At 39.1% G+C, this 22,036-nt stretch overlaps 1 protein-coding gene across 1 annotated transcript in view; it reads right to left on the bottom strand.

Moving 5' to 3' along the window:
- Positions 1-22,036, bottom strand: part of LOC121874581 — a gene marked incomplete in the record, with an annotated part of 90,261 nt that overhangs the window by 38,960 nt on the left and 29,265 nt on the right. Inside the window, 4 exon segments of the mRNA XM_042378783.1 lie at positions 4,927-5,130; positions 7,494-7,622; positions 14,689-14,876; positions 16,950-17,024. Coding sequence (XP_042234717.1) covers positions 4,927-5,130; positions 7,494-7,622; positions 14,689-14,876; positions 16,950-17,024 — 596 coding nt within the window.

Here is a 22,036-nt window from a genome sequence, read left to right as displayed (position 1 = left end):
ACACCACTCTCAGAACTACCACCACTATCGTCTTTACAGTACTATAACAACTACTACCATATTTTTACCACAACCATCACCACTATTATGTTTGCTACTACCACCATCATCCTTACTACTTCCACCACAACTAATTTTACTGTAAGAACTATAACCATGATCTTTACTAGTACCATCATTTCTACCACCATCACCATCGTCAACCATGAACACCGCTATCAGTACCACCGCAAATCCACTGTCACTGTTACCCGAGCATCTTTATTCTAAATTTATGATGCTAAAACTGAGACAAGAATAACACTACCGCAAACACCACTACAGCCACCACCACCACAGCCACCATCACCACCATTACAGCCACCACCACCACACACCAGCACCACCATTACACACCACCACAGCCACCAGCACCACCACAGCCACCACCACCACCACAGCCACCAGCACCACCACACCATAGCCACCAGCACCACCATCACAGCCACCACCACAACAGCCACCGCCACCACCACCACCACCACCACCACAGCCACCATCACCACCACCCCAAGTGACTCTCTCTATTGTCCCTCACCACCATACTACCACACGACACAACCTGGCTGCCATCCTCAGAGCCAACTCCATTATGCTACAAGAACCTAAACTAACTTCAAATCTTTGGCTGCAGGAAATTACCTCGTGATAAAACTGATTTATTTTCTCCAGTTTTTACCTCAGCAGATAACCTTCAAACTGTTTTCTTTAACGAGAAACAAACACCAGAGGTTGAGGGTAGCTCTATGGTATTCACAGCGAAAAGTATTGTTCAACTTTAATTTGTTGTAACGACGGCTTAAATTTCCATTAATTACCATATCCAGGACTTCAATAAGTATTTGCCTCCCTTCTTTTTTTAACAGGGTTGGTGGACTCAACCCCGCCACGGACCCCGTTAGAATCCCGATAGTACTAAATTCTAGAGCGTCACCTTGAGGACTTGATATATTGTAAGGAGGCGCCACCCAACAAAGTGACGGTTATATACACCTTCAAGACCTTTATCCCTGGGGCTCTGACGCTATCAGTTAATCCATTTAGACGAATATTGTTAAAAAATATATGTTATACCTGCCTGGGACACTACAAGAGCTCTTGGCTGGGTGTGCTGCTGTTGAGACTGCCTATGGAGGGTGATGCTGTACAGATATCTGCTTATAGGGGTGCTATACAGAAGACTGCCTATAGAAGGAGGTATACAGAAGGTCACCCATTAGGGATGCTTCATAGAGAAGGTACTACACAGAAGACGACCTGGGGGATGCTTACAAGAGGTCACCTCCAGAGGGATGATATTAGACATGAACCTTCCTATATAAAAAAAATACTATACTGCCTGTAAGATCCACAGGCGTCTGTAAGATACAAGCTAAAGGTTGCTGGGAATGACCCATATAGAGAGGCGTACTCTAAACTCCTCACAGCAAGACGCTAAAACACGAGCCTAACTGTCTACAATATCCACACAGCAGGCTGTCTATAAGATCTGCATGGCATACCTGTAAGATCCACACATGACACACCTAATAATATCCGATCAGCAGCTTGCCTGTTTGTTGGGCCGGATAAATGCAAGCCACCACATTTGTGGAGGTAAATGTTCTTTGATGTGTGTCGGCTCCCAGGTACTGGCGGTATTTGTGAAACAAATTCTTCAACATGTGAATAAAGAATCAAATGTGTATGTTGATTTTGGAAGCTATCATCAGGAGTCACGTTGGGCATGATACACAGGACTGACTTACATACTCATAAATGGGAGTTTTGAGGAGGAGGGGAGAAGTTATGCGCCACACTTTTTGACAGAAGATACTGTGATATTCATCCTCTTGCAAATGCAAAAACGTTTTTTTTGTAGATTGTCCGTCAAGAAATATTGTTTAATCACAAAGTGTGTTAGTGACCAGACTATTACAGGTACTGAACATTAACCAAGGTTTAGTGCAATACTTAGGTATATTATTCTGGCTAACGCAAGACTATTTTATTCAGCTCGAGTAGCACTGTCTCATTTTAATGCCGATTTTAATGTATGTAAAGGCATCACTGCTTGAAAACATTAACTTTCAGATATAAATGGATGTTTTATTAAGGAATATTTACCGTCGAAGTCAAACAAACTCTACGCTCGGAGTAGGTGGGCAACGTTGAGCCAATGGTTGGAACAAGTATGAGGGAGGAACCGTGACGGATTCCCAGGAATAACCTAAAAATATAACAACAACTAAGAAAGACGGTTAAGAAACAACACTTGTGGGAGAAGTGAGATGACACTTTGGGGACGACAGGTGACCTTAATCTTTTCTCCCGTGATCATTAAATCGATTTATTACCCCCGTTTGCAGCAAAGTCATGAATTATTTTCGTTATTTGTTTTACAAACAGAGAAATACATATTGAACAAAGTTAAAATATTATGTCACTTGCATTGTCCTGGTAGAGTCAGCAGTGAAACTGACAGCTGTAAGATGTTCCATCTCGTCTCTGTTGACGTTTTTCAACCAGTGTCATATATATATATATATATATATATATATATATATATATATATATATATATATATATATATATATATAATATATTGCTCAGGCAGCACAGACAGTCTGTACTACCCTGAAGATGTGAATTACACGAAAGCGCTTTGGGAACTCTGTGTTTTTCTTTTCCTTGTATATATATATATATATATATATATATATATATATATATATATATATATATATATATATATATATATATATATATATATATATATATATATATATATATATATTTATTTATTTATTTATTTATTTATTTTATTTGTTTAATTATTTTATTTGTTTATTCATATATCACAGTACTTATTCTGAGCTCCTTATTTTCCTTGTGCACTAAACATTCTGGCATTTACAATCTCTTCACTTGCAGGCTCAGTGTGTCAATGGAAATTCAAGGTTTTAAGGCTGATAGCCGACATAGAGAGCAAGAAAGAAACAGTATTTAGCAAATTTAGTGCTCATCAAGAACATGTTCCCACGTTGTGAAAAAACTGACCAAGAACCTAACTAAAGGAAGAGCGTCAAGCCAGTCGACGGTTGAGATTGTGTTAATTACATCTATGGAATACTGTATCTGATGCCCTGTGTCTTGCGCAGACTGAGGGGTCGACTCGACCAGTGAACCATCAAAAATTTCGAGAATAAGTTTCCCTGTTTGTGATTGGCGATTAATATTTTATATTTAGCATTTAATGATAAAGAATATATATGCAGTAGTTGTTCAGGGTTTACCTTTAGTATTATATTGTTAATAAACTTCACGCAGCCAATAATTCACTGCCATACCGTAATTAGGAAGATCTTGGTGCTACGTATTGACAATAATTCTTTCTTGGAAATAATTACTTAAACTAAGTACATTAATTACAGGATCATGGACATACTGTAAATACGTGGACAACCGAAATTCATCATTTATATCTTTAACCTATCATTTGAATTGTCTGTGAATATAATGAAACTTTTAAAGGATTACCAATTATTACGCCAGTGAACTTTGGCTGTCACTTCATGCTTGGCGACACATATAGAGCTTGACTGGGTGATAACGATCCTCAACTGGTACAGACAGAACTCAACTATTTTTTGTTTTTTTAGAAAACTTTTTATGTGCAAAAGAACCCGACTCGGTGATCAAGAACACCTATATCCAATACCCCTTGGCAAGTAAGCTGGGGAATCGGCAGTATATCAGATATACAATAGATGGACACACACCCACACACACCCACACACCCACACACCCACACACACACACCCACCCACACACACACACACACACACACACACACACACACACACACACACACACACACACACACACACACACACACACACACACACACACATACACACACACACACACACACACACACACACACACACACACACACACACACACACACACACACACACACACACACACACACACACAAATCCTTGCCCGGGGGTTAAAGAAAAAAAGTTGAACGGAAAAAATACGAAAAAAATTCGAAGCTTGATATCAGTTTACAGGAATGTTTCGAGTAAAAAAACATTTATGTTAGTTTCAGGAACAACTGCAGTTATTCTGCTTCGTCACAATTAAATACATTGTAGTATTCAACTTTTTTCTGAAAACAACGGGTCTAGGTTTTAGTCTTTTATTTCTTTGATTACAATGAATTTTAGGGGTTCTAGTTGCTAGGAAATTACATAAATTTATACCGACAGAAGTCCAGGACTCGCGGTACATGTTCAATCTCTCTCCGGCAGGCCTTAAGTGCTCTCTGGTAAATATTGAGATGAAGCACTTTAGCACGGGCGTGGAGGATGAAGATGAACTGTCGTCACCCTTGCGAAATAAGTTAAGATGCTATTTTTTGCTATGAAATCAAAAGTAATTAAATCATGTCATTAAGAGGGTCTGAATATGTTTGGTCTTGGTGTCTGTGTTCCTTAGAGGAAGAATCAACCAGTGGAATTTTTTTTACCGGTGAAGCTTTTACCAAACTCGATGATACAAAGTTGAAAAAGTGGTTGTAATATGTCACCAGTAAACAGAGGATATTGAAAACAGTGATATAAAAGCTGTTTGAGAGACTAAAGACGAATCCTAGTTTAAACTGATAGAGCTGCATTTACCAACCAAACGAGAGACTGGATAAACTTATTGAACGAAATAAACTTTCTTAAATAAGGTATTTTGAAACCTTTTAGCAAATTATTCAAGGACGAAATTCAAACATCTTTTCAGATCTCGTTACATCACCCGGTAAAAAAATAAAAAGACTCGTATTTTCCTAATTCCATTGACATTAGTACGTGAGGCAGTGAGACGCGGAGAGAAAAGTCTATTACTCACTGTTCATGTCGATCCTAACTCGGCTGTAGAGGGGCGCTGTGAGGTTGTTGTTGATCACCACACACTGCATCTCAGACATATAGTCTTCGGCTTTAAGAGAGCTGATGAACAACCGACTACCCACTGAGCCGTCACCCCCGTTGTCTATAGAGCTCGGCAGTCGCCTCCCTTCCCTGATCCACTCTATAGTAGGCGGCGGCCACCCTAGAGGAGAGAAATAGACATATAGACCATTAGTATAGTACTGAATCATCATCTATTTATGTTTCATCAACTCTATCGTAGTGAAATATTTCCCACACAAAAAAACTGATCTAACCTCATCTACCCTATACAGTTAAATTCTATTACACACAGCCCATATACAGTACACTCAAGCTAACCTGTTTCTTAATAAACCTACACACATTAAACACAAAAATACGCAATAAGAGGACAATGTGCATAAAGTTTATCACGTTTTTGCTCTGATGGTCTTCACTGTAATTTTGTTTAAAGTCCAATGTGAGGTAAACACTGAACTACTTCCCCCTTAAAAAATCGTGCCTTACCCATACAGTTTATTTATGATGTGTATATAGTAGTGATTTACAGTACTGGATTAACCCTTTATTACCCATTAATCTCAGGTAACATTAGTTTTCAGGTAATAAATTTATTTGTGGATTTACTAGACTAAAATATGACACATTTCGTTTTTGCAATGCTGAGACAATATGTCATTTCAAAACACTTATTATCCTCGTAATTCCTGCAGATCCACTGTTATTATCCACACCTGGTACACGCAAAACAATTTCAGAGATCCACTTTGAGTGTCAAGCTTGTGAAATATATCCTGACCTCGGATGATAGTATTTCAGAGACGACAGGAAGAGAACGTAAACTAATCCCACATAATTTTTTTTTTTAATATTCAACTTTTTCTTCATTTGCAACGCAAATCATGTTAAAATAATAAAATCTAAACAACCTATGAGATAAAAATTTACAATAAATTTTAATATTGTTTTTATTTTATTCCCTTTACGGCAACTGCCAAAAAAGAGCCATTAAACAAAAGCACCAAGGAAGTGGAGTGGCTGGTATTTGCCTCACAGCAACAAAAGTGAATGCCTATAAAAGAAGGTGAGAGGCGTAAGTGGTTGTTTTGTAGGTAAGTGATTAAGTGGATGATATGACAGTACGTTTAGGTGGTGTTTTGGAGGGGACTTTGTGGGGGTGGTGTTTTGGAGGGAACTTTGTGGGGAAGGTGTACCGGAGGGAACTTAGTAGGGGAGGTGTGTTGGAGAGGAGTTTGAATAAATTTTAAAATAAATTCAAAGAGAGAGAGAGAGAGAGAGAGAGAGAGAGAGGAGAGAGAAAACCGGTCACGTTGCCTCTGAGCTGAGGTATATGAGAAACGAGAGACCTTAACACAAACTAATGACTCCACAGAATCTCAGGCAAAAGCTATATAGTGAAATAGACTGTAGCGTCCATTAACCTAACCTAATCTAAGCTAACCCAGTAACATAGTAATCTAGTTTATAGTTTAGTTTAGTCTAGTCTAGTTCAGTTTAGTTTAGTTTAATATCCCGGTAGACCAACTCCAGCTCGGTAGACGGCGTATTATAGAAGCACAGGTTAACAAAAGTTTCCCAATCACAGCCCCGATTTCTCCTCACCACCAAGAGGAATATTTATCCAATCTTACCCGAAGCAAAGTGTACCCTATATGTTATCTTTGCGTTATCTCTCGGCATCACTATATTATTTTTAGTATCAAACAGGTCTTGTGGGTGTATGATTAATGACCTGGAATAATGTTATTTTGGGTGGAGATCCTCGCTGGTGTCTGTCGAAAGTATTAATTCTCAGAGTGGTCCTTAAGTTGAGAAATTTTAACTTTCGTGTAGTATAAAATTACAGTTTTTAAGTGATGTTTCAGCTTACTGATAATTATAGTTTCACAATACTGAAGTTTCTCCTGAAAAGTTGTCGTCTTTCTCTCTGGTGTGAAGCGAGTTGTAATGTATCGCTAGAGTGAACACTGCTCTAATTTCTAAGACATACTTTAAGAAAACATGAAAGTGTATTAGTGTATCATAAGACATTGGGTGCATCAGAAATATAAATATATATGAACTCTGCACAACACACGTATACACACACAAATGGACCCATTATATTTAGGAAATTGCAAAAAAAAAAATTCAAAACGTGTGAGGTTCCTTGAAAACTTTACAATTATACAGAACAAAAATAAAGTAGAGCCATTTGGTGAGAACATGTGATGAGGAAATGAGTTTAAGAGAGAGGAACAAAGAAGCACAGTCCTAAGACACGCTCTCAAGAGATGATCCGTTGTCTTGGAGTGGTTTGGCTACACTGACATCTGACCTAAAGGAAATATTTAAAACGGATAAAACCATGAGAACAGAGTTTGAATAACTATTGTATATCTCTGTAGCCTTGTAACCAATCCCCCTGAGTATTCTTACAGCAGTACTCATGGAAATACATTATACAATAATGGTAACATTAATTATAATAACAAGAAAAGATGAAGAATGTATTCAACGAACCTCCCAAGACGTTACAGCTGAGGAGGAGCGGGCTGGTGTTGTTGAAGGGCCCCGCTGTGTATACACCCCCGGGCCCCGCCGTGAGGGTTTTGCCCCGCCCGTCCACCACCGTCACTGATGATGGGCGCTCTGTGGAGGAGACATGGTGGTGATGAGGTACGTGTGCCAGGCCGCGGTGCTGTTAAGGTAACCCCCCCCCCCCTCCACCCATCACACACTAACGACGTCAGCCGTCAAGAGACAGGGGAGGAGCTGCCCTAAATTGAGGTTGACTCACCCATACTCGTCTGTACTTGTGTTATGTCGCTTGTCTCTAACTGGCTATCGCTTTCTTTGGGACACGTGCATTTTTTACATTTTAACAAGACTAACCTTTTGTTTATTATTTACTCCATTTATATGACAATTTTATAAAAAATAAACTTAAACTACTCGCTTAATTTTACCGTGAGTCGAAGTACATGTTTTATAATACCTATCATGGTTAAAAATAATAGGGTTTTAAAAAGAAAATTTTAGAAGCATATTCCTTTTTGCACTATAAGTACACCATTACGTGTTTATATAACAGTAATAGAAGACAAGAGGACTTACTGTCAGCTAAAACAACACATCGGAATAATTACTGGGCAGCTTATGGAGGTAATGACCCTAGAGAGTAGTAAAAGAACTACAAAGGTTAAAGGTCTTGACGCTCTGTAGTAATGCCCGGCCTAGAGGTGCTGTACCTTATATGGGTCTTGTCATATATCAATCAGTCTAATAGAATCACACAAGACGTACTGTATATCGGGGATGGAAATCTCGTTCTTCAAGTTATACAACATTGTTCGTAAACCCAACCATCCCCTCCCTCCCTTCCTTTCCACCCCACACACACAATCTTCTTAGATCTTACGCGTTTCTTATGCTTCTGGGGAAACTTACTGATCAGGGCCTTTAGTTAAGTGGGCGAGGTGCTGCCTGATAGTAGGTACCTAACAGGGAGGTACTACCGCTTGGGAAAATATTGAAAGCATAATATGTTGTCTAATGGTAGATCCTGCTGCCATATGGCATCACAAAAATTGTGACCTCACTTTCTGCCTCATGTACACAACATATACATCGTTTCTCACCCATGATCAGTTAATTTTTTTCCAAGTCTGTATTTATTATTGTTTGTCTTTTCGCTCCCCAGTCCCTGATGTGGGTTGGAGATCTGTGCCCGGGTGAGCAAATCCCCATAAAAAAAACTAACGTTGAGGCTCAGCTGAATGTAACGATGTTGATGGTAGCTGGGGGTCTCATGTCAGCGGTAGGCAGGTGTCAGACTATTGAGAATAAGTGATTATAATAATACTGAGTTAAATAGTAGGACAGGAAGAAAAGATAGGGGTTTTGACGTTAAGTTGAGGATCAGAATGAAGGTAGATTTAGTCTCTTAAGGCAAATGAAGAGCAGTTAAATGTTATGGTGCTGGTATGTTAGTTATGGTGTCACTGGTGTATTCGGCAGTTGTAGTGAAAAGGAGTGAATAAGGAGATCTATTTATGGAGGCTGTGAGGGAGTACTGAGGGCAGTGAAGAATGAATGTGAAAGGTCAGACAGGTCACAGAGACTTGTACAATGTTAATTTTGCTAAAAATTTAGTAACAAATCTTTATTTTTGTGAACCAGTTCTTCATCCATCACTTTGGTTAATCCAAATATTTCGAAATAAATTTCATCACCGACTCATTCACATTCTGGCGGAGAAAAGTTCATTTTCACTCTGGCGAAGTGTATGAGTGACTGCTGTTTCTCTTTACATAAAATTATTGTACTTGGCTGCAAGAAGGCGGTCTCTCATTAACCACACATGTAGTAATATATAAGGACGGATTAATATGACGAATAAATGTTCTAGTATAAAAGGCGTTAAAGTTGTTTTGATCAATAACTGGAGTTGACTGACTCCAGGAGAATTAATCTACTTCAAAGCTTCTGTGGAATAATTGTAAAACCTAAAAGTGATATATAAACAAACAACTGTTATAAAATATCACATGACAAATAAATGTGAAGCAACACCTGTTATGTAATAGAAGAAACAGGATGAACGTAATTACAGATTATATTTATTAAGAAAACTCGGCAGTTTTGAATATGCACAATTGCACATAAATAATTGTTAGTGTATCATTTGATTTTTAGAAATGTATTTTGATAAATCTTGTTGGGAAATACTGCTGCCTGATACCGAGGGACACCGGCTGCCCCTGGTGTTGAGGGAGCGGCAGCTATAGGATAATATACACTCCCATGATATAATACACAATGTGTAGTGTTGACAAGTTTAAATAGTGAGTGAATAATCTAGGGGTTGAAATACGTGGAGGCAGCAAGTAAGGAGCACACACACAAGAATCACTTTATCGTAATAGACAAAATTAAGTCATGAAAGGAATAAGATTATTAAGTAAACTGTGTAATTAATATAGTTGGTTAAGTACATTACACAACACAACTAAAACACAAATATGCAATTATCACAACACCCCAGAATATTACCCAATTATTCTTAAACATTATATACACATACTATAATTATACAACACAAAAATCTGATAAAATTGGCAGCTCAGGTAGCATGTCTAGGCTGCGATGGCCAACCACAAGGAACCAGGGATTACCGCCGTAGTCCACTACCAGCAAACCATCACAACACCACCAGCAGTAGTCCATAATGCGATTTTTTTGTCCACACACCTAGCGAAGAGGAACACCATAGGCCTCAGAGAAGAGACTGAGTTTATCAGGCAGACACACTTGCCTCGATACTTCAGTCTCATAGTCGAATGGGAAACTGGTTTTGATCAGTGCTCACTGGAGTCGAGTAGCTTTGTGAAGCAGTTTCTTCTACTGGTGTCAAGTTGGAACAAGTGGTTGTTATGATGGTAGAGGAGGGGAGAGAGTCGTTACAGTAGTCTTTGGGTCATTTAACTCAGGAATCTTGACAGAATTATTCGGGGCATAATATAGTTTAGTTTTTACTTGAACAACTTTATACCTCCTTGTGGCGAACCATATTGAAAAATATTTTAAGCTTGCTGTTTGTTAGAGACGAAATGAAAATGCTGTTTTTCTGTGTCAATCCTATTACACAGAATACCTAAACATAATCATTGGTATTAGCCTTGGTATTAATCGTTTTTCTATCAAAATGAAATATCCTGAACTAGAAGTAAGTAACTGAAAAAAAACTGTAAAATAATATTAAAAGCTTCTGGAGGATAAGTGAGCAATACGACCCAACATCAAACACCACATTAAGGAAGAGCTTCACTTAACCTCCCGATAAAGTGACAAGATTCATTTCCTTGTTCGAACACGATGCATAATCACAGTATTGAATGGTAACAACTGCAGCTAACACACACTATTATAACTAATACGGGAGATATAATAAACTAAATATTATACTCGATCAAGACAATATCTTTTATAGTTTCAAATACAGAGGTAAAATATTTTGGACACCAGAGCTAATGTTATTGTGAATTTTTTTTTTTTTTTTGTATGTAGTAAAAAATTATTGGAATCTGATGATAAATACACTCGTATAGAATATCAAGGTTCACTGTGTTTTTTGTAGTAAATGTTAATGTTCACTCTTGCTTCTGTTTCGTTGTCCCTACAGTGGGTTCCTTATGTCACACACCTGTTTTATTCTTTATTTACATATTTCACTGTCTCTTTTCTCTCGTCTTTTTTTCTTCATTTCTTCATCCCTATGTATTTCTGTATGTTTACCTCTCTTCATAACACTCCTCTCTATTACTGTCTGTCTTCCTCTCTTCACTCCTCTTCATTTCTGTCCGTTTCCCTCTCTTCACTCCTCTCTTTCTTTCGCCTATTTTCCACCTCTTCATCCCTTTCTATTTCTGTCCGGTTTTCCTCTCTTCACTCCTCTCTTTTTCTCTCCATTTCTCCAAATTTCTATCACATGCTCTGTCTCTTATCACACTCTACAAGATCTCTTCCTTCGTCAGGTAAAGGAGGAACTAAGCATCGAGTCCAAAAGACATTATTACACCAATATATGAAGAGCCTCCACTACACACACACACACACACACACACACACACACACACACACACACAGTGGAAACAATGTGTGAGGACAAGTGGGTGTTTAAGACCTTTCCTGTTTAGTAATTAGTTTCTCTTGTCGACACTGTCATAGACTGGTTAATTTCCTCTATTAATGAGTAAAATGAATGTTCCAATGTACAGGTTAATTCCTCTGATACTCAACCTCATCACACACAGGTGAGTTCTGTGTCTGTTTGGGTAATAGAAACACAGGATGATGAAAAGAGAACTGGGTGGTAAGAGAAGTGGTGAAAGGAAAAGAGAGAGAGAGAGAGAGGAATATGTATTGTACGTTATACTAAATAGGGATAATGGCCGATAAAGCCACTATGTGTGTGTGTGTTTGTGTGTGTGTGTGTGTGTGTGTGTGTGTGTGTGTGTGTGTGTCCTTTTTTTTAAGAAGAGAACCAAAAGAGAGAAGTTACAGCTATTATTAAAGAGAGAAGGTTTGTAGTAGAGGTAAACTAAACTAGTCATTATGTTGTTGTAATAGAGTATAGAATCACTTATTATTTAAACTATGGGAGAAATAGACGTAAATAAAGTTAAAATTTCGATTTCGGATTTTCATTCTTTCCTTCTATAAATATAACTTGAGGGTGACGGGAAGAAATCAACATATATACGTATACCCATTTAATGAACATCAGTCTACTTTACTCTCACGAAGGAAAACTTTCTACATGTCCTTCAAAATTCTGGGGAAATGGAAATTGGGTTGTCATGAAGGAGGAAATTCTCACCTGAAACGCACAAGCGGTGGCGGCGGCTGTCTCAGGTAAAAATGATGGCCGGAGAATTCCTCGGGGAACTGTCAAGAGGGAGAAGCCCTGACTGTCAGATGTGTCATGATAACTGCCTCATGCACTCCCAGCCTCCTCTTACGACACCCTGCTACAACCTCCTCTTACGACACCCTGCTGTTCCTCCTCTTACGACACCTTGACGCTACTTCCTGTTACGACACCCTGCCACGACCTCCTCTTATGACACCTTGCCGCTACTTCCTCGTACGACACCCTACCACAACCTCCTTGTACGACACCCTACCACAACCACTTCTTACGACACCCTGCCACAACCACTTCTTACGACACCCTGCCAGTAGGCCTATAGAAATAAAGAAAAAAACACACGTAGGCCTATATACTATAATGAAACAGTAGGTATAATACGCACTAAAATATCTGCTCTTCAGTTGATAATTTCTCACTCCAAATCGCTCTCAAATTTATAAACACTTTGTTGTAGAATTTTCTGTAGTAAATTCTTATAAAACATAATTAAAATAGGATGGCTTTATCAGGCTTATGCTACATTTTTATTGGCACGGTATCGATTAACTGAGAACTAGCGTTTAAAGGAAGAGTTATGATGTAAAATTGTCTGCGTATAGACCAATTAAAAGACAGTAAACTCGATCATTTATAAAGATTGTGGTTATCGTGGCCAAAAGGGGGATTAAACTCTTCTATTAGGGACTTCTATTGAGGAGGATTTTGGTACAAATTTCCGGTGTTTCGTTTTTTTTATATTAGTTTACGAGCTATATTAAGTAAGTTTTTCATATTATGTTTTTCATTATTTTATTATTTCGACCCTAAGCTGATTGTTTAACTGTATATGTGTGTGTGTGTGTGTGTGTGTGTGTGTGTGTGTGTGTAGGTGTGTGTTTAACAATGTAACAAACCAACAATAAATATTTAAGTTTCCAAATAAACTTAAGACAAGCTTTATTACCACATGCAGTCAAGTCACCCGACCCGGAAGAAAGATCTATTGATTAGTTTTTTTTTTTTGTTTTTTTTTTTTTGCTTTTTAATGTTCCGGGAATGTTCATTTAAGCGGGGGTAACTGGGTCATAAAGAGGTGATACAACACACAGGAGCCTTAATGTTCCCATAAAGGTCCTCAACCACATAACAACTACGAGGAAAGGTTGTACATAAGACACCATTAAGTTACAGCTAGCCTCAAATGTACATAGTGCTAAGGTGCCTTTAACAAGTCCTGAATCAATGTAAACAATATTGCCATTCATCAGTTTTAAGGTAAATTACTGAATAAATTACAATTTTAAAACGCCTATAACCCAAACATCCCAAGTTGGTTAAGATGTTTGATTGAGTTGTGTAAGTAAAATATATGTTAACCCCTTCACTACAAAACGCCACTTTTAATATTTTATTTAGTTGACGCCAGATGAGTTCTTTTAGCCCAAAGGGGACCCTGTACACAAGAGATTAGTAGATTATCTCCACTAACTCCCTCCCGCGAGACACAATATTCATAATGAGTATTCTTGCTGTGAAAACTTTGTCCGATACGACAGACGACTTACAACAAAAACCTTTGATGACGCCTGACAGGTGAGAAGTTAAACCAGTGAAGAACATGAACTCCAAAAAGTGAAGGGATATAAACTCTGTATTAGACACGTGCAAGCATCGACTATCTCCACCATATCACCAGAGGAACAATTCACCCGAGTGTGCCTTTCAGTGTAGCTGGAGGAGTGGTTCGAGTGTACTTATTGAGCTGCCAACTTACAGTACGCTGGCGGTGGCACCTCCTCTCACCCCACGTCTGCACCCACACGAAGGCGGAGAGATACAGGTGTGAAGAATGTTGATATATATTCCTATAATTCAAAGAATATTTGCCCATTTCGCCTCAGGAAAAGCATTTCTTGCCTAAAGATATATTACTGTACGTCAACACAGAGATAAATTGCATCGGAGGAAGGGAGAGACTAAAAGAGAGAAAGAGAGAGTAAACCAATATTGCAGGCAAAAGTTGCAAACCATTGACACTCTAATTTGTAATTGGAAGGAATTCGAAATAATCAGCAGAGGAAGGATGACAAAGACAATTATGGAAAAGGTAAACGGTAATGTCTACACCGCAACGTTAATTACAGGTAAAAAAAATCAGAATTAAGAAAAGGTTTACTTACTTTCTCATTCTCTCACACAAAGAGACTAAAGGATACACCGAATCCAACATTTAACAGTCACTAGTCTCAACTAAATCCCAATTAACACATAATATAATAGAAAAACAGTTGATGTTTTATTTACCATAAACGATGAGGTGAAGGCGATGGTTCTGGGTAGGTGAGTTAAGGAAGTCGACCCGGCAGGTGAAGCTGCCCGCGTCCTCCCTGGTCACGTGACTCAGTTCCAAGGACCCGGGGAACACGGGCAGGGACCCAGGGGGATTCCCTGACCCCCCTCGCAGGAGACTATCCTTTTCCAGCAAGACGAACCTGTAGCAAAGGTGCAAGACACAGGTGAGATGGACATTAGATAGTGAGGGAGGGTGAGAGGTGGGTACTGGATAGTGAGGGAAGGTGAGAGGTGGGTACTGGATAGTGAGGGAGGGTGAGAGGTGGGTACTGGATAGTGAGGGAGGGTGAGAGGTGGGTACTGGATAGTGAGGGAGGGTGAGAGGTGGGTACTGGATAGTGAGGGAGGGTGAGAGGTGGGTACTGGATAGTGAGGGAGGGTGAGAGGTGGGTACTGGATAGTGAGGGAGGGTGAGAGGTGGGTACTGGATAGTGAGGGAGGGTGAGAGGTGGGTACTGGATAGTGAGGGAGGGTGAGAGGTGGGTACTGGATAGTGAGGGAGGTGAGAGGTACTGGATAGTGAGGGAGGGTGAGAGGTGGGTACTGGATAGTGAGGGAAGGTGAGAGGTGGGTACTGGATAGTGAGGGAGGGTGAGAGATGGGTACTGGATAGTGAGGGAGGGTGAGAGGTGGGTACTGGATAGTGAGGGAGGGTGAGAGGTGGGTACTGGATAGTGAGGGAGGGTGAGAGGTGAGCATTACTCCGTGTTTTACGTTGAGAAGTGGACTGTGGTCAGTGAGGAAGGTACACTAAAGTTATTATTTTCAAATGATTTTTACCAAGTACTAAAGCTGTCATGAAAGTATTATGATAAATAAGTTAAAATCTAATCACAATTTCTTTAGCACTTTAAAAGTTTAACTAATCAGGTTAAAGTCGTCTCTGTATATAAGAGAAAATTTGTATTTCATTAACACAAAATTTCAATATTATAATAAAAAAATTATCATATTCAATAAACTCTAAGTTATTGTACATTCATAAAATATAAAAAGATTTATTTTTAAATAATTTTTTGAACTTGTTCGTTGTATTTGAATTAAAACAGATACAATTGTTCCTATATAAAACAAACGCAATTTCAATGTATTGGAAAGTGGTTATTCTGATTGAAATTTAAACGAAATAACTAGAAAAATTATTATTTAATGCAGAATACTTCATTCATATAAAAAGCTATTTTACTTGTCCATTAGTGTTAGACTGTATAATAAAGTGCTGGTAGCTTTATAGACTGTTAAGCCGAGATATAAATGTGATAAATAGTTATTGAACATTATAGCTCCTTGGCAAAAATTAAACACTAAAAACAATTGATCAATCAAGAAATCTAGAAAAATATCTATTATTAGACTTTTAACTTTAATTTATATCCTATTTGTCACAATCGTCACCGTTTTTCACATTGTTTTCCTTTTACATTTAAAAATTTGATGAAAAGACTTTCCTAAATATTTACTTTTACAGGAATTGAAGAACATAAAGAGCACAGAGCTAACTGGCCATGACAAACGCCTCAACGCGACGGAACAACTATGGGCAGTTGGGGTTTAACCTGGAGAATGACGTCTGCTAATGCTCTTTACTTAATCTTTGACTTAACGGCCGACTGCTATAACTTCTGAATACCATTACTTGATCTTTAACTAGAAGGAGAGGGGAAGGTGGGACTCGGAAAGATGAAAGGAGAAAAGGCTTGAGGGCCAGCGGTAGTGACAGTGAAGTTGGTGAGGACGTTTGAGGATGAGATGATGGAAGTACTGAATGTGTACGGAGGAGGACGTCCATGAAGTACCAGCGAGAGAACATAATGGGAGAACAAAGTGTCGAGTATTTTAAAGGGATGGGCGTACTGGGAGGCGACATTCTTACTGTACAGTTAGTGAGAGCGACACAATTACTACTGTGGAAGTAACGTGAAAGTAACAAACTGTGATAGACGTGAGAGCAGCTGCGCTAAATGTGGAAGCAATTAAAGACGACACACTGAGGTAGCAGTTACAAGCACTGCACTTATTGTGGAAGAGTAAAAAGGCTTCAATTTATGCGATGGTTAGAGACACTATACATGTACTTGCTTTGATAGCAATTAAAAACACTACATTCACAATGGTAACAGCGCTAAGCTCACTGTGGTAACATTAAAGGGAGATACAGCTACTGTGGTATCAGAGAAACGTGCTATTTTTACTGTGGTAGTAGGGACACTTACTGTGATCGTGGTCCCAGGTTGTGGTCGTGGACGCGGTCTGCACCAGCCGACAGGTTACCACTCCGTGCGTCGTAACTGTTGACATGAACAAAATATTTTAATGAGTAGTGTAGATTTTATAGTAAATGAAAGTTGAAAACTATGGGAGGGAGAGAAGTGAGAGAGAAAGAAAAATCTGAGCGAGTGAGGTGATACTTAAATGATAGCAGTTGAGACTCTTGGACGGATGAAAAGATTACAGCGTCAACAGAAGTATTCTTCCTTCAAGAGTTGATCCAGTGTTTGTCTGTCGTCCTCGGGGTAGCTGGTTCGCACTCTCATAATGGCTACCTCACTTTAGAGTTGGGAAAGTGAAGACAGTCCCAGTTAAAACAATATAATGAGCGCCTGGAGTCTTCTGAAAAATTCTGCCCCTGCTTCTGTATAACTAAATATGGGTACAATTAACGACAGGGTCTTCCAGATACATTACTAGTATTTCAAGTTTCATGTTTAGGTTCAACGAATTGGTACCAGAGGTTTTCCCAGACTAGTACAGGGACTGTATGATGAACAAAATCATGGAGTCACTGGTGGGGTCCACAAGAGGGATACACCCACAGAAAATGTTCCCATCAAACCCCTGAATCGCACTAAAATAAGCCTATAATGCAGAACTTAGCCTCTACCATCCTTTTGGACATTATTATTAGTATTATTATTAACGATATAAAAGAAATTAATATTCTATCCCCACGGTACTGTGACAGATGTACTGTACTCCTACTTGCGATAATATTTAGCTATAGTTAACATCTGACGTCAATTGACATGTACAGTGATTGAAAAGTTGGGAGAACCATTCGATATTTATTTCCTGTTCTAGAGTGGACGACAATATTATTTTTTTCTTTTTATCTCTTAGCAAACAACACAATAGAGAACAGTGTGCCTTTATTTTTTAACACCAAGTACTGTACCAGCTTGAAGGGAATACACATTGAGCCAGTACACCCAGGCACTTTAGTTCGTAGGTAAGGTCTAAGAGGAACTCAAGTAATTCGTAAATTTGTTAGTGTTATCAGAGAAGTGTCATATTAATTAAAAACTTTGAAAATGTCATGACAATATCTTAGGTAAATGCTGTAAACAAGACGATAATGTGATTTTTTTTTGTGTGTTTTCACTTTTGTTGTTCATAATTTTAATGAAATGAACCGAACTTATACAAAAATTAATCTGAACACAGCATTAGACGCCCGTTTCGCCCGTTTAAGAAATATCCACCCATTAAAATGTCAAATTCCCCCACCAGAAGCATATCATCATTTTAGGTCCTGTTCAACACTTCACAATGGAAACCCGACAAATGAGATGAATGTTGCACGGTATGGAAACCATTTGATTCTGGTGATCGCTGTTAAAAGGTCAATATCACAGCTTTATAGTCAAAAATTATTACTTTGTGGCTAAAAATAGTGTCAGAGCGAAGACTGGTGTTCCCACGCCCACCTTACTTTTACCATTCTTGTCATGAGAGACACGAATGACTTAATAAATATACTCTTAAATGAATATATAAGTAAATTCTCTTCTATATATTCATCTATTTAATCTAAAAGCTCGTTACATCCAACGACATTAATATACGCTGTAAGTTTTTGTTGCAGCAGGTCCAAAAAAAATCATGATCTTGCAAAGTCATTAAAGATGGGCGTTAAAGTTTGTGCAGCAGTCTTAAAAAATAAACAATATTGGTTACATTCTTCTCTGCATATTGTGATGTTAAAGTTAGAGCAAAAGAAGACGGTCAAGACTTAAAGTGGTTGTTCTTGATGAAAGGCACCGGTTTGGTACTGGTCCAGTGTCCTGACTTATGTTTCCCGATTAACAGGTAATAAGTTTATAGGTGGGTTTAGCAGCGTGAGTAATTATGTTGATATATTCTACGTGCACATTCTGCTGTATATAATAAGTATTGGAAATGTATTTGCTTGTAGAACATATCAGGGTGACACTACAGGTCTCTTGTAGTGAAGTAGTAAGATACACTACTATCAGTCTATCGATCAGTTCTGTGTAATCTTCAAAACTATTTACCACACTAATGTCAGCTCCCAAATAGACTCGGGTGCCTGTTATGTATTTTATGGTAACAAATATGATCTTCAAATTTAATTCAGTTTCTAAACTTGGAGGTAAACGACAGCAACCAGTAAAACTTCTTTTCAGGTTCATGGGAAATATGACATTGCCCCAACGTGATAACACTCTGGAGAATCAAAGCAAATGTATACTAATCTATGTTTAATTTTAGCAGGACTGGCCAGCGTTCGGTAATTCCCAGTGGGTGTATCCATGTAAAATGAGACGAGTATAGTTCACTGAAGGTTTGTGCTAATAGCCAGGGCGTGGGTAGTGTGGGGGAGCTATCAATGTACAGCATATTAATAAAAGTTTGCTAAAAATATACAGAGAAAATCATTACTTTTACGATCATATATGAATATCGGAGTTTAGAATCTTTTTAACAAATTTACTTCGATAAAGTAAAAGGAAAATCTAATTAGTTTTCAGGATACAATTATGCATTCAAGTTTAAACCTTGCTACGTGCTTAAGGACCTTGGTTGTTGAGACACATTAATAACATTATAACAATAACAATATTAGGCCTACTGAAAGCTCGTTCGTCTGAGGAGGCTTAGTTGTAACAGCCTGTAAATTGCATAAGCTTATTCTCTAGCTGCTCTATAACGTCTATAATAATATATATATATATATATATATATATATATATATATATATATATATATATATATATATATATATATATATATATATATATGCAAGTAAATCACCGTATGCGCGTGATCTAGGTATATGCTGATAACCAAAAAAGAAAACACGAAGTTCCCAAGCGCTTTCATTGTAATTCACATCTTCGTGTTTTCTTCTCCTTGTGGTTATATATATATATATATATATATATATATATATATATATATATATATATATATATATATATATATATATATATATATATATATATATATATATATATATATATATATATATATATATACGTAATTGATGCCGTACATATACACATTACTATGATAACTAATGAATTATCTTATACGGATGTTTTAAGAAACATAAATACAACTTCCAAAATGAATCTCTCAGATCTCCCTTTGGCTTAACTGCTGGGCCACCACTGTTTCCTGGTTATCCATTCTCCTCACCGAGTCATTTACCATTTCCCAAGTTGTCCATAATACCTCATTAAATCCTGATCATATATAAATACCCCCTGTACGTATTACTGTCTTAAATTTGCGAGGGATAAAAACAAAAGATTCAATTCAATTCAATTTCAATTGTTTATTCCTTGATAGAGGAAGCGGGATCCTAGTGCTGTCACTAGGTACCCCTGTACAATGACACCAGAATCATCTGGCAAGTGTGAAAAGTATATACAGTATAAATATTATAAAGGGGCTTACTAAAGCCTAAGGAAGGAAGGATATTCCTTTAACACATAATCAATATTATTTACAAAATATCTGGCCAGTATTGGGAGGATCATCGTGTCTCCGTCAGGGGGTCGTGGAGTGGTGGTCCAGCAGGCGTCACGGAAGCGTTGTGTGTGGGGACATCTTAGGAGGTAGTGAATAAGGGTGTGGCTGTCGGGTCTTCTGCATAACGCACAAGAGCGTTGCTCAGGGGATGTGGGGATACCAATCTCCCAAGCAAAGTCATACCCAATGATGATACGGGCAGCAATCACGTCCCTTTTCCGCGACCCTTTCCCGTAGACGTAAGAGAGGTCAGGAAGTTTACGGAGGACATCGTACCAGGTGGGCGGGGAGTCCAGGGGGATGGCTGCTTCCCGAGCTTCTCTCTGTTTGAGGCGGATTTGGGTCCTAATCTGTAAGAGTGTTCGAGGAACAACGTAGTCAGGTGTGGCCTTGTTGCAGCCAGTCTTGGCAAGGTCATCTGCTGCCTCATTCCCCAAGATACCGACATGACTAGGTATCCATAGGAATGTCACAGGACGGCCTGCATCCTGAAGTGTGGATGTTAACCCTCGTATTCGGAGGATGAGGTCCTTATTTTCCCCTGATCCAAATGCGATCCCGTCGAGAGCAGACCTGGAATCGCAGCAGACAAGCAAGGGGCAGAAACCATCTGCTTCTTCCTCAGCGAGAAGGGCAGCAAGGAGGGCTATTAGTTCAGCCTGAGTGGAGGATGCCCCGTCAGAAACTCTGAGAGACAGTTTGATAGGCTCAGGGGCATGTGGACGGGAGATGTAGACACCAGCCCCGGCCCTACCTGTAGCGGGGTCAACAGAACCATCAATGTAGAGGACGACCCTACCTGGGGACCAGTGAGCGATCCTGGAGAGGTGGTATTTGCAGAGAATAACAGGGTTCACCTGGGATTTCGGGAGCGGTCCACCGAGGGCAATCACTTCAGGTTGAAAATCCAGCCAGGGAGAAGGAGACGAACCAACAGCAGGGGTGACAACAATATCAGGCAGGAGGTCGTGTTCCTGAAGGGCTCGGATGAGTGACCCTCGCCACTGTCTTCTAGATGGAGGTCGGTCTCGGACAGCAGTAGTCAAGTTGGTTTGGACATAGTTGCCCCTAGGATCCCGTAGAATGGAAACGGCAGTTTTTAGGTAAAACTCCTGGACACGATCCTGTAAGGGGGAAAGACCAAGTTCGTTATATAGAGAAGTAGAGCGTGTCCACTGAGGAGTCCCAAGGATGATACGAGCAGCTTTCCTCTGGATAACTTCGAGACGGTTGACAGCAGTCCGACTAATGTTGACGAGGGCAGGGGCGGCGTAGTCGACACAGGAACGGACAAAGGACTTGTACATGGTGAGAAGTACAGGGATGGTGGCACCAAGGGAACCCCTGCACATGGTAGAGAGGGGAGCGAGACGCCGAAAGCATATGTCTCGAAGATAGCGGACTTCAGGGATCTGACAACGTGTGCGAGTTACATACACACCCAGGTATTTTGTCTCATTAACCCAGTCCAAGGGCGTTCCTGATAAGAAAAGGGGTGGAGGTACAACACGACCGTGCCACATGG

This window comes from Homarus americanus, unplaced genomic scaffold, assembly GCF_018991925.1.
Source record: "Homarus americanus isolate GMGI-L3 unplaced genomic scaffold, GMGI_Hamer_2.0 scaffold34360, whole genome shotgun sequence".
Classification (NCBI taxonomy): domain Eukaryota; kingdom Metazoa; phylum Arthropoda; class Malacostraca; order Decapoda; family Nephropidae; genus Homarus; species Homarus americanus.
The sequence above is the reverse complement of the archived record's forward strand: the minus strand, read 5'-3'. Positions and strand labels throughout refer to the sequence as shown.